Here is a 13,292-nt window from a genome sequence, read left to right as displayed (position 1 = left end):
GGTGGGAGGGTGGGCAGCCCCCCCCCGGCCCCCCATCCTTTGCACTGCGCCGCCCCGCCTCTGCTGTGGTGGGGGGCAGCCCCCTGCCCGCAGCCCAAACCGCCAGCCCCTCCACGTGCCCACCATGCTCACCCCGTCCATCCAGCCCGGGCAGACCCCCGGGCCGGGGGGAGGCTGATGTCACGTCCCATGATGCCGTTTCCCACAGCCTGCCCTGGCAGGTTTCCGCCCCGTGGTGCCTGGCACGTACTGGCCTCACTGCTGCAGCTGAGTGGGGCCCAGCAGGCTGCGGGTGCCTTGCCACGGGGCTGGGGACTGGGCAGCACCACTGCCAGCTGTGGAACAGAGCGGGTTCTCCCAGTGACACGCATGGGCGTGGATCTAGCAATGCCTGGGCACCCCTCTGGCCCCTTGGTGTGGGCTCCCATGGATACCCCACATTTGCCCTGGTCAGTAGGAAAGTGGGTGCCCACCCTGCCCTGGAGGTGCTCGCCCCCCTGCCAGCCCCTCAGCCCACTCCTGGGATGCCAAGCAGGGGGTCCTCAGGGCTGTGCAAGGGGGTCTCTGGCACCACCGGGATGTCAGGGTGCAGGGCACAGCTCCCCCATCACTCCTGTTCCCCAAAGTGGGAAACTCCCAATGTTCCCAGGGTGTGCAGGATGGGAAGGGACCATGAGAACACCCGTGGGGTATTGCCAGTCCCCCATGGGACTGGGAGGCTGGAGGTCAGGAAGATCTGCAGGCACTTGGCATTCTGGCTGGGAATGGCAGTTAGCGACTGGAGCCCTGCCCGGCCCTGCCTGGAAGTCAGTGTGCTCCTTCCCGCTGCCGGCGTGCGGGACCCTGCTCCACTCCCGCCTGGGAAGCAGGGGTCCCCAGGGGTTTCCCCAGCCCCAGCATCCAGCACCCACATAGGGCATGCCCTTGCATGGAGGGACAAGCTCTGCAGGGTGGGGATGCTCATGGGGCCAGCATCCCATGGGAGTGGCAACCAATGGCTGGGGGTGGCACCTCCAAAGGAGGTGGCATCTGGGGCAGATGGCATCCCATGCGGCTGGCATCCGTTGGCAGGGGGTAGTATCTGATGACTGTTGGTGGCATCCAAAGGCAGTGGCACCTCCAAAGGGGGTGGCATATGGGGAAGATGACGTGCCATGGGGGTGGCATCTGATGGCTGGGAGTGGCATCCAATGACTGTTGGTGGCATCCAAAGGGGTGGCACCTCCAAAGGGAGTGACATCCAGGGCAGATGTCATCCCATCGAGGTGGCATCTGATGACTGGGGGATGGCATCCAAAGGGGGTGGTGCCTCCAAAAGGGATGGCAGACAGTGTCCCATGGGGGTAGGGTCCTCTGTCTCACTTGTGCCCTCGCCCCTGCTGCGTGGTCCTTGGCACCGGCCCACATCATCTGCAGCACTTCTGCCTTCCATCTGGCTGCCTCATTGCACTTGTGAATATTCATGACCCTCATTATCCTCTTTCACTCGTTGCTCCCACACTCAGGCTAAAAATAGCTTCCTAAGGGGGGATGGGGTACATGGGGTGGGAAGAGTCTTGTCCCCTCCCCAGGAGCTGGCTCCTTGGGGTCCCAGCTCCCCCATCCAAGGAACCAGTGGCCTGGCTGGGACATGGGGTCACAGGGCAGGAGAGGGATGATGCTGGAGATTCTGGGAGCTGCAGGTTCTTGGCTGGGGTGCCAGGGAGCCCCCCCACTTCATGCCCTGTCTTGGTGGGGAGCTCCACTCCCTGCTGTGGGGTGCTGGGTCTCCTGAGCCCAGATCCTACTGCCCCTTCCCCCGGCGCCACACTTGGTTGTCCCAACTGCCTGTAAGCATCTCCGTCATTGTCCCGTGTCCTGCATGGAGGTGGCAGCATCATGGTGCTCATAGAGGGGGAAGTGGGCACCACAGGGCCGGAAGATGGACACCTCCTCTTGCAGGATGTCCTCCAGGTGGAACAGGGATGGCACCGGGAAAGGCGAGGGGCCCTGGGGTGCTGACACCTGCCCCTTTGCCCTGCAGAGCTGAAGGCGACAGGCACGGCACACTTCTTCAACTTCCTCCTCAACTCCAGCGACTACCGCATCCTGCTGAAAGACGAGGATCACGACCGCATGTACGTGGGCAGCAAGGACTACGTCCTCTCACTGGACCTCCACGACATCAACCGCGAGCCCCTCATTGTAAGCTGCCACCGCAGGGTGGGGGGGACAGATGGAAGGGGTGTAACCAGGCATCCGATGGGCCATTTCGGTGCCAGGGCAAGAGCTCACCCTCTACAGCTAGCTGAAAGGAGGTTGCAGAGAACTGGGGATGAGTCTCTTTAACCAAGTAATAAGCAATAGGACAAGAGGGAATGGCCTCAAGTTGCACCAGGGAAGGGTTAGACTGGATATTAGGAAGCATTTCTTTCCAGAAGGGGTTGTTAGGTGTTGGAATGGGCTGCCCAGGGCAGGGGTGGAGTCCCCATCCCTGGAGGTGTTTAAGAGTCAGGTCGACTTAGTGCTTAGGGATATGGTATAGTTGGGAACTGTCAGTGTTATGTTAATGCTTTGACTGGATGACCCTCAAGGTCTTTCCCAACCTAGATGATTCTGTGATTCTGTGATTTGATGGGCATCACTGGTGCTGGTGGGGAAGAAGTGGGGCCGAGTGGGTGCCCTCATCTTCCCTGGGCTGGTGTCTCCACAGATCCACTGGCCTGCATCCCAGCAGAGGATTGAGGAGTGCATCCTGTCAGGCAAGAACAGCAACGTGAGTGGTCACCACAAATCCCCTTCTGGTAGCAGTGGCAGGGCTGGTGGCCAGCATCAGAGTGGGATTCATGTCCTCATGTCCTACCTTGGAAAAGCCAGCCCCCCAGTCCCCTGTAGTGTGGCAGCATCTGCAACCATGCTGAGAAGGGGTGGCACTCCAAGATGTCATGGTGTCCTGCCACCCCTTCTGTCCCAGCTGTGTGGGTCCTGGAGAGCTTCATGGGCGAGTAGGAGGTCAAGCTACCCGCACTGTTTCCTCCCACCAGCCAGTCCCATGCTGTCCCATACCCCATGCCATCCCACAGCCGATGGCAGCTCACCAGCTATGCCAACCCATGACCATGCCAACCCATGACCATGTCAACCCGTGGCCTCACCCCAACCTATGGGCCACATGCCATGTCCCAAGCCAGTCCATGCCCCATGCCAAACTCCCACCCTCCAAGGTCCTTGGCCTGCTTTCTCCCTTTCCCAGCTCCTACTCCACGGTCCAGTGGGGGATGCTGGCAGGCAGTGAGAAGGGAGGGTGTCCCTGTCCCCTTGCTGGCATTGGCACCTCCTCCTCTGCTTCCCAGGGGGAGTGTGGCAACTTCATCCGCCTGATCCAGCCCTGGAACCGGACCCACCTCTACGTGTGTGGCACTGGCGCCTACAACCCCATCTGCGCCTTCGTCAACCGTGGGCGCAAAGCCCAGGTGAGGGGCGGGAGGGATGGGGGGAGCTGAGCGTGTGCCTAGCCTAGCAGTGCCAGCACAGCCACTGTGGGATTGCAGCGGGGTGCAGGAGGGCGGCACAGCACGGCTTGGCTCTGACAGCTGGTGTTGGGAGGTTTGGGAGGCAGAGGGTTGGAGGACAATGGCAGGCTGGGAGGTGACTGTGGCTAACAGTGCTGTGCTGCCGAGCGGGGCCAAGCCATCTCTGCAGACTGAGGACTTCTCTTCACACGGGGACCGGGCTGCCTTATCTGGACCCTGACACTGGCTTCCATGTGATGTGCCCTCCCATCCCGCCAGCTGCAGCCACTGCTGACTCTCCACTGGGGCAAGGGACATGTCCCCCCCAGCTTCCCACCTGCCGCCAGGCTGCCGAGCCCCTCACCACAGATGTGAAGGATGCCTGGAACCATACCAGCACCAGCATTACACAGGCAGAACCATGGCAGGGGCTGTGCCGGTGCTTGTGGCCATGTCGGGGATGTCCCTGGATGGTTGTCACACAGCCCTGAGGACCACATTGTGCAGCAAGAGTGGCATCGACACCACTTTCCCCTGGGCTGGGTATACAGCAGACAGAGGATCGCTTTCAAGACAGCCCTGGGACGGAGCCAGTCCCTCCAAGTAGCAGCACAGGCATCCCAGGGGGCCCCAAGCACTGCAGTGTCTGTCCCCTCTGTGCTGGGGTGGCAGGTCCTGGACCGTGTGCTCTCCTGTGGTCAGAGCAAGCTGGGTGTCATCACCCCAAGCCGAGGAAGGAGCACGGCGCTGGATGTGGAGGATGGGCATCTGCCCAACTGCTCCCAATCCTGGCACGGGCTCTGAGAGAGGTGGATGCTGCTTGGGCCACTCCAGATTGGGACCATACTGGGACTGGATTGGGACTGGATTAGGAGCAGGCTGGGACCAGACTGGACAGTGGCAGCATTTGAGGAGGACTGGGCGTGCTGGTGCAGTTGAGGACAGCATCGCGTGTCCCCGCCAGCAGTGGTGCGGCAGGGACAGGGGGATCCAGTGACCCTGCGGTGACGGTAACTTCCCCCGCGCTGTGGCTCGGTGCTGCGGCCTTGCTCCTCTGCATGGGGTGCTGCCAGCTGGGCGCAGGTGCCATCTTTGCATCCCTGGGTGTGAGCCCAGCTTGGCTGGCTGTAGGCATCCACCTCTCTGCTCTCTCCTGCCCCATGTCAGGGCACCCCAGTTCTGTGGGAGAGAGCAGGATCCGTTCTGGAGAAGCTCCTGCTGGAGGCCAACCCAGCCTGCAGCATCTAGGGACCCCCACCAGCACCACCTGGGGGGGGATCATGGCTCTGCTGCTTCATGAGCACCCATCACCCCAGTTCCTGGTGTCTCCCTGCCCACCCCTGCCCCGGGGGGTCTATGCCCCCGCTGGCGCTAACTCTCTGCCCTGCTCCTTTTCCCCAGGGGTTTCCGCCGAGCCAGCCGGGAGGCCGGGAGAGCAGATCCGCCGATGGCCCCCTCAGCCCGAGACCAGCACAAAGCAAGGTGGGAACCAGTCTGGGAGCCCGCCGCAGCCATGCCCACCTCTCCCCTGGGGCGTGCCAGAGCCACGGGCTCCTTCTCCTTCCCACCGGCATGTGTCCAACCCCTGTGCCGGGCGCCCCGTGCCATGGGCATCCCCGCCATTTCCTTCCCTCTCAGCACAGAATCCTCCGGCCACCAGCCTGGCATCTGCTCTCCTCTCACTAACTCCTTCCTCTCAGGCCGCGTACGGGCCCCCCTGTGGGGGACACTGTCAGGGATAGTGGCTCTCCCTGGTGCTGCCAACTTTGCCTAGTTCCTCCCTTGGAAGCAGAGCCACATGTCAGCAGAGCCATGGGGATCAGAAGGGTTCAGGGGAGGATGCCAAGGTGATGTGCAGGTGTTTTGGTATGGTCTACAAAAACTTCACTGAGCCGCTGCTTCGCCCTGCCCTGGGAGGGGCTTGTGTCATCCCAGGGGTCAAGCGGGCTCAGGGAGGCAACAGCGTCCTCAGCTTCTGCGGACACCCAGCATCCAGCCCACCCTGACAGTGTCACCCCCCGAGCCTCTCCCCCCTGGACTAACATGGGTCAGTGCATGGGCCAGGGAGTGTGTGGGGCGCGGGCACCCTGCGGCAGCTTGGGGCTCCCCCCTGCCCCTCCATCTGTCCCCCGGCCCCTCTGCTCCAAGGGCGGGTGGTAGTGGGACAAAGGGCAATGCTCATCCATGAGCATCTTGCCGTCTGCAGGCAGCTCCTGCTGCCGATTTCCCCACTGCCAGCTGGGGAAGTGCCATTGCCATTTCAGTCTTCTCGGGCCCCCCACTGGTTCCTCCCTCCTTGTCGGCTCTGGCTCCACTATCCTGATGGAGAAACTCCCTGATGTGGGTCCCTGTGTCACAAATGTGGGCTCCCTGGGGGCTGCCAGCACCCACTTTGTGGCAGCTCCAATGCATTTCAAGGTGCATTAGCCAAATGGCTGTGCCAGCACCACGACGGCTTGTAGGTTGCCTGACCAGGTGGGTGAGATGGTGCAGCCAGGGCCAGGGCCGCATTGGAGAGACAGGTTGTCCCTATGAAGGGTTTCCCAAGTTCAGGAGTAGGGCCAGTGTTGGGCAGAGCCTTTTGCGATAGTGATGGTGGCGCAGGTGACATGGTGAAGTGATGGGGATGGCAAAAGCATGGCCGTGCCCACCTCTGGGTCTGGGGTGTGCCAGAGGAGGCCAGTGTGAGCAAACCCTCCAGTGGGCGATGTGCACAGTGAGTGTCCTGGCTCTGCACCCCCTCCTGCCTTTCCTGGAGCCGGGGACTCTGCTCTCCTCTCGGCAGAGGGTGGCCACCACCATGTCAGTCACCCCTGCATCAAAGCCAGGGCACAGGGCCAGTGGGCAGCTCCACCAGCTCGATTTGTTTGCCTGAGGTTCCACCCCCATGCCTGGGGTCCCTGCAGGTGCTGCTGCTTCATCCCGGCTGTAGGGATCTGCACGCCAGGGATGAGGGGTGACCTGACTGGGATAGCCTGGCTCTGCCTGCCCTCAGCTGGCACCGGCAGAGGACTTTGTGTGCATCTCTGGAGGCAGCGTGGGTTTCATTCCTGGCTGGGGACACGTAATGGTGCCGGGGATGGCCTTGGGGAAGGCAGAGGCAATGGCAGGAAGATGGCTCCTAATGGTGACAGCAGGGAGATGGCTCCTAACAGCGTGGGCAAATGCCCTGGAGCAGGCACAGCATCTCACCACAATGCCACCCTGGTGGTGCCTGCTGGAAAACGGGCAAGAGGAGTGTGCCAGGTTCATCAGCCGAGCTGTGCCGAGGTGTGCCACTGGCCAGACCCCACCTGCTGGAGCTGCGTGACCTGGAGCCGGCCAAGCGACGATGCACAGGATGACCAGCTGGAGCAAAGCAGCAGCCGGAGGGAGATGTTTGCCCAGAAGCGCATCTGGGAGGTGGATGCTTCATTTCAGCCTGGCAGCTCAGCCAAGTCTCCAAGCAGTGGAGGGCACAGAGAAGCACCCAGCAACGTTGGAGGAGTAGCTTGTCGGGGCTTCAGCTTCTCAGGAGACCTGCAGACCCCTGGTGTGGTCCACCTGCATCCGTCCTCACTGCTGGGCTCTATCCCAGAGGAGGCTGCCTTTCCCGGTGGGCTTTGGAAGGTGCCACAGGAATGGAGGGGTGAAAGTGTAACCAGCTCCTCCATTTGCTTCCTTCCCCAGGATTATATCTTCTACCTGGAGCCAGACAGGCTGGAGTCGGGCAAGGGAAAGTGTTCCTACGACCCCAAAGTAGACACCGTCTCTGCATTAATAAGTGAGTCCTGTAGCTCCCAGGGGCCAGTGCTGCCTACCTTGGGCAGAGGGAACATGCAGGCAAGATGGGACAACTACTCCCACTGTCCTCCTGTGATGCCCAAATACCCTCCAGGAGACAGGTTCCTGCCCCTGCCACCCCTGCCCGCTCCAGCTGCTGATGGCTGGGCACCTGGGATGCCCAGTCCTTGGGCACCTGACCCAGCAGAGGTGGGGGTTCTCATTACAGACCAGTGACAACCTCCCAAGCTCTCTGGGATGGCCACAGGACTCCTGGTTGCCTGGTGGCTACTGGCTGGGGCTGGATGGAGCCCGGGGCAGTGGGATAAGGTGGGTGGATGGGATAGGTGGGAGTCCCCAGCTGATCTCTGCTCTTTGCAGATGAAGAGCTGTATGCTGGTGTCTACATTGACTTCATGGGCACGGATGCAGCCATCTTCCGCACCATGGGCAAGCAGACGGCCATGAGGACAGACCAATATAATTCACGCTGGCTCAACGGTGAGTTCGGGTGTCACTGGCTCAGGTTCCCTGGAGACCCCATGGCTCCAGCCCTAGAGATGAGACCCATCATGTTGTACTGTGCCCTCGCAGGACAGAGACAGTAGCCAGCATGGGCAGGTGTATAGGTGGTGGGATGGGATGGATGGATGGATGGATGGATGGATGGATGGATGGATGATGGATGGATGGATGGATGGATGGATGGATGGATGGATGGATGGATGGATGGATGGATGGATGGAAGGAAATCTATGCAGAAGACCAGAGGGCTAACTTTGTGAGGCAGTGACAGATGTGCCAGGAGCTTTGCTGGGCAGCAGGAGCAGCCAGCTAGTGAGAGATGGGGCTGACTCTGCTGGAGTCTGTGCGTGGGTTTCTGCGGTGCTGAGATGTCAACCACATTGCCTGCAGTCAGTGACCCCGAGCATTCATCCTGCCCCCCTCGGAGCACCCCTGCCCACGGGGCGGCAGCTGAGTAAACAGAGCAGAGCAGATGGGATGATCCTGCCGGGCCAGGGAGCCAGCGGGGCGGTAACCCGAAGAGGGGGAGCTGTCAACGCAGGCTGGGCACCAGTGATGGATGGCAGGGAGAAGCTTCCTGAGAAGCTTCCAGGCAGTGTGGTTCCTCCCTAGGGGAAAGATTCATTCCCACCATCCTGCTTATAGAGCTGCTGGAGTTCTCCACCCCGTGGACTTCAGGGATGCTCCCAGGGATCTCAGGGGTGCTCCAAGCTACCTCCTGGAACACTGATGACTGACAGAGAGACACAGTTGCTCAGCCCACCTCTCTAGCTCTGGTCCAGATCCAGCTCTCACCCTGCAACCACAGCAGTGCTTTTCCAGGAGCAGGGTGATGCTGGAAAAGAGGAGGGCTCAGCAGCCTGCTGTGACACAGGGCAGGGGGTGCCACTGGGCTGATATTGCCATGCCATGCTGTTCCAGACCCAGCTTTCATCCGTGCCCAGCTCATCCCCGACAGCAGTGAGAGGAATGATGACAAGCTCTACTTCTTCTTCCGAGAGAAGTCAGCCGATGCCCCGCTGAGCCCTGGGGTCTATTCCCGCATTGGGCGCATCTGCCTGGTAGGTGAACCAGCAGGCAGGCAGGGGAGCAGGCAGGGGCGTGAGCAGGGCTGAGTGTGGGGGTCCCTCCATTGCAGAACGACGATGGGGGCCACTGCTGCCTTGTGAACAAGTGGAGCACCTTCCTGAAGGCCCGTCTGGTCTGCTCCGTGCCAGGACCTGACGGGATTGAAACACACTTTGATGAGCTCCGTGAGTGGACAAGAAGGGGGACAAGGGGGCCTTCTCCACCCCTGTGGGCTTAGAGGGTACCCTGGGGAGAGCTGATGACCCCCCATTGCTGCCCCTCTCATCTTACTCTCCCATGGGGAGCTACTTTCTTCCTTTCCTGATGTCCCTGGGTGCAAGGGGTCCCTGCCCACCTTCCCCATTGTGATACCCCCATGTTTCTGTCCCAAGAGGACGTCTTCATCCAGCAGACTCAGGACACCAAGAATCCCATTATCTACGCCGTGTTCTCTGCTTCAGGGTGAGTGTGACCCTTCCAACACAGAGCAGTGGAGGGTGTGGGGGGGGCCCAGCTGGGTAGGGGTCCCAGCAATGGGCAGCACCAAGCCAGAGGGTGGCAGCAGGTTGTTCTTCTCAGGTCGGTCTTCAAGGGCTCTGCTGTGTGCGTCTACTCCATGGCTGACATCCGCATGGTCTTCAACGGGCCCTTTGCGCACAAGGAGGGACCCAACTACCAGTGGATGCCCTACACAGGCAAAATGCCCTACCCCCGGCCAGGCACCGTAAGTACCCTTCAGGCACGTGTGGTGGGGTGAGCCAGCGCCTGCGAGGCAGCCAGCACCCTCAAACCCGTGCTTGGATACCGGGTCACCGAGCACTGGTGACATTTGTGCCGTAGTGCCCTGGGGGGACCTTCACCCCATCCATGAAGTCAACCAAGGACTACCCTGATGAAGTGATCAACTTCATGCGCGCGCACCCGCTGATGTACCACGCCGTCTACCCCACCCACCGCCAGCCGCTGGTGGTCCGCACCAACGTCAACTACCGCTTCACCACCGTGGCCGTCGACCAGGTGGATGCGGCAGACGGGCGCTATGAGGTGCTTTTCCTGGGCACAGGTACCCACGCCGCGCACCGCGGGGAACGCAGCATGCTCCGGCGCGGCCCCGGAGGGCACGGGCACCACCAGGGCTGGCCAGAGCACGGTGCCCTCCACCATGCTGGAGCAGGGTGAGGGGCTGAGACCCCCCCTGAGATCCCTGCCCCTCCTCGAGGCTCCAGCCTGGTTCTTCCCCTGCCCCAGTGCCCATCCCACAGACCCCACCACCCAGCCTGGTCCTTCCCTTAGCCCAGTTCCCATTCCTGGAGCCAGCAATCCAGCATGATACCTCCCATCCTAGGGATGCCAGTATCCAGCCCAAGTCCTCCCCCTGCCCTGATGCACATACCAGGGGCCCCACCATCCAGCCTCATCGTTTCCCAACCCCAGTGCCCATCCCATGTGCTTCCTGTTGCCCATCCTAAGCCCATCATCATCCAACCTTCGCCTTCCCCTCCCATTTGTCCACCCTAGAGGCACCAGCATCCAGCCCTGTCCTTCTCTGGCCTGCGTCCCCATTCTGGGGGCACTGTCATCCAGCCTGGCGCTTCTTCTGCTCTAATGTGCATCCCAGAGCCCTCATAACCCATCCTGGTCCTTTCTCTGCCCCCTGTGCTTGTTCCCAGCTGCTGTCCCCACCCTACCCTGGGTGGTGGCAGTCCCTAGCCACAGGCGGTGACCTGAGCTGGTACACTGGACCCTGGCACAGTCACCTGCTGCAGCAAGGGAACGATGGGGATGGGCTTGGGTGGATCCTTCCTCCCCCAAGCCCCAGCAGGGACCCACTTCCCAGGAGAGGAGGGCGCAGGTGCCCAGGGGTGGCACTGAGTGCCCGGGCACCATGGTGTCTTGCAGATCGGGGCACTGTGCAGAAGGTCATCGTGCTCCCCCGGGATGACATGGAGACAGAGGAACTCATGCTGGAGGAGATTGAGGTGTTCAAGGTAAGGGCTGGGCTGTCCTCCACCCTCTGCTGAGTGTCCTTGACCCAGCCAACCAGGCCCTTGGCACATCAGCCAGCCCCCTGGGACACCAGCCAGCCCCTTGGGACATGAACCAGCCCCTTGGGACACCAGCCAGCCCCTTGACCGGCTCTGGAGGGACCCCAAGCATGGGTCTTCCTGACTGCTGCCTCCTCACATCTCCCCCTCCCTGCCCCTGCCTGCCCCGGCTGCCTGCAGGGGCTCTGGGGTGCCCACCCCAGGACTGCAGTGTCAGGCCAGGCGGTGGCCCTCTATCTCCTTCGCTCCTACTCCCATCTAGGTGCCGGCACCCATCAAGACAATGACCATCTCCTCCAAGAGGGTGAGTCATAGCATGTGGCAGGGGCCTGAGCAGATCCTGTCACAGTCCTGGCAGTGACGCTGCCTGGTGTCACTGCAGCACCAGAGCAGGAGGCACAGGGTGACCCCAGTGCAAGCTGGCTTGGGTGGCCCTGGGTGATTCTGATGTCTTGGCCAGTCTCTGTACTGGGAGGCTGCAACTCATTCTGGGGGGTCCTTATGGGTGGGGAAGAGATAGCATCTCACCCTGTCCTCTTTGTGCCCCAACAGCAACAGCTATACGTGTCCTCGGCTGTAGGTGTGACCCACCTGGCCCTGCACCGCTGTGACATCTACGGGGAAGCCTGTGCTGACTGCTGCCTGGCCCGGGACCCTTACTGTGCCTGGGATGGCAGCGCCTGCACCCGCTACTCTGCCTCCTCCAAGAGGTACGGGGGGCCAGGGGAGAGCAGCAGGGAGGGACCCCCCGGCCCCAGGCTCCCCTGCTCATCTCCCACCTCCCTGCAGGCGGAGCCGGCGGCAGGACGTCCGGCATGGCAACCCCATCCGCCAGTGCCGAGGCTACAACTCCAACGGTGAGTGAGGTCTGGGGCACAGCCCCACAGCATGGGGGGGCAGCTGGGGGGACGTGTGGAGAGTAGGGGCAGGGGGTGGGCAACAGCCACAGGGGGACATGGGAGGATAGATACCCTGGTGGGTTGTACGGGAGGAGGGTGAGCATGGATGGATGGATGGATGATCAGTGGATGAACTGATGAAAGAATCGATACACTGAGGGGGAGAAGGAACATGGATGAATGGATATGTTGAGGATGAAGATGACCACAGATGCATGGGTGGGTGGGTGGATGGATGGATGGATGGATGGATGGATGGATGGATGGATGGATGGATACACTGGGGAGTAGGATGAACATGGATTGATAGATGGATATGTTGGGGAGGAGAACAAGCAATTTCAATGGGTGGATAGAGATGGATGGATGGATGGATGGATGGATGGATGGATGGATGGATGGATGGATGGACGGACACCTTTGTGGAAGCAGGGCTACACTAGAGGAGGAGAAGCACACTTGCTAGGGTGGCTGGGGAGCAGGCAGACTTGTGGGTGGGTGTAGGCAGAAGCTCTCCCTTGGAGAGCCAGTGGGCTGGGCAGGAGGGCAGTGGGGCAGGGGCACGGAGGCACGTGACCCGGCTGCCCATGACCCACCCCTGCAGCTAACAAGAACGCAGTGGAGGCCGTGCAGTACGGGGTGGAAGGCAGCACCGCCTTCCTGGAGTGCCAGCCCCGCTCACCCCAGGCCAGTGTCAAGTGGCTGCTGCAAAAGGATAACAGTGACCGGCGGAAAGAGGTAGGGTAGGGTGCTGTGCCGGGGGTGCCGGGGCGGGCTGGGCGCCAGCCGCCTGAGCCATGCCACCTCTCCCTCCCCAGCTGCGGGTGGAGGGCCGGGTGCTGCGGACGGAGCAGGGCTTGCTGCTGCGCGCCCTCCAGCTCGCCGACAGCGGCCTCTACTCCTGCACCGCCACTGAGAACAACTTCAAGCACACCGTGACCAAGGTGCAACTCCGCGTCCTCAGCAGCCGTGCCGTCCACGCCGTGCTGGTCCAGGCGGAGACCCCCCCCGGCCTGCCGGGTGCCCCCACTCCCCGCTACCAGGACCTGCTGCAGCTCCTCACCCAGCCTGAAATGGGACTCCTGGACCAGTACTGCCAGGGCTACTGGCGGCACACAGCTGCCAGCCCCCCGCAGCCGCTGGCTGGCCTCAAAGCCAAGGAGCAACAGGAGCAGAAGAAGCCTCGAAACCGCCGGAATCACCAGCCAGAGACCTACGGGCATACATGAAACCATCATCAGGGACTTTGCTAGCACAGTGGTCTATTTTTCCCCCCTTTTAATATTAAAAATATCTATAAATAAATATATATATATATATACATCCATGCACACACGCACGTAGACACACACAATCCCCCCCCTCCCACAGGAAACGGTATTTAGGTTGTACGTAGTCACTGAGGCAATGCAATCCCCCACATCCCAACCCTGGAGAGGAGTGGGGACCCCCAGGGCAGCTGCAGCCAGCATCACTGTCACCCCCCCCCCGCCCCAGGCCCC

General features: G+C 61.5%; 2 protein-coding genes across 4 annotated transcripts in view; both read left to right on the top strand.

The window, feature by feature from the left end:
* LOC113484682 (semaphorin-3F-like) overlaps positions 1 to 13,083 on the top strand; it is a 20,195-nt gene extending 7,112 nt beyond the window's left edge. The window contains exons 2-18 of one of the 2 annotated variants that reach the window (XM_026857149.1): positions 2,024 to 2,184; positions 2,693 to 2,755; positions 3,333 to 3,452; positions 4,893 to 4,973; positions 7,161 to 7,254; positions 7,635 to 7,754; positions 8,700 to 8,839; positions 8,917 to 9,031; positions 9,239 to 9,308; positions 9,426 to 9,570; positions 9,687 to 9,909; positions 10,746 to 10,834; positions 11,154 to 11,195; positions 11,444 to 11,601; positions 11,681 to 11,748; positions 12,395 to 12,528; positions 12,609 to 13,083. In XM_026857149.1, coding sequence (XP_026712950.1) covers positions 2,024 to 2,184; positions 2,693 to 2,755; positions 3,333 to 3,452; positions 4,893 to 4,973; positions 7,161 to 7,254; positions 7,635 to 7,754; positions 8,700 to 8,839; positions 8,917 to 9,031; positions 9,239 to 9,308; positions 9,426 to 9,570; positions 9,687 to 9,909; positions 10,746 to 10,834; positions 11,154 to 11,195; positions 11,444 to 11,601; positions 11,681 to 11,748; positions 12,395 to 12,528; positions 12,609 to 13,019 — 2,234 coding nt within the window. In that variant the 3' untranslated portion in view covers positions 13,020 to 13,083. The remainder of the gene's footprint in view (positions 1 to 2,023; positions 2,185 to 2,692; positions 2,756 to 3,332; positions 3,453 to 4,892; positions 4,974 to 7,160; positions 7,255 to 7,634; positions 7,755 to 8,699; positions 8,840 to 8,916; positions 9,032 to 9,238; positions 9,309 to 9,425; positions 9,571 to 9,686; positions 9,910 to 10,745; positions 10,835 to 11,153; positions 11,196 to 11,443; positions 11,602 to 11,680; positions 11,749 to 12,394; positions 12,529 to 12,608) is intronic. The other variant, XM_026857151.1, reaches the window with a different exon arrangement.
* LOC113484699 (guanine nucleotide-binding protein G(t) subunit alpha-1) overlaps positions 1 to 13,292 on the top strand; it is a 24,209-nt gene that overhangs the window by 2,157 nt on the left and 8,760 nt on the right. For both annotated transcript variants that reach the window (XR_003399261.1, XM_026857189.1), the window contains exon 2: positions 3,620 to 3,627. The gene's annotated coding sequence lies outside the window, so the exon portion shown is untranslated. The remainder of the gene's footprint in view (positions 1 to 3,619; positions 3,628 to 13,292) is intronic.

The sequence above is a fragment of the Athene cunicularia genome (assembly GCF_003259725.1).
Source record: "Athene cunicularia isolate RWA chromosome 12 unlocalized genomic scaffold, athCun1 chr12_part1, whole genome shotgun sequence".
Lineage (NCBI taxonomy): Eukaryota > Metazoa > Chordata > Aves > Strigiformes > Strigidae > Athene > Athene cunicularia.
Note: the sequence above shows the minus strand (reverse complement) of the source record. Positions and strands in the feature narration are given on the sequence as shown.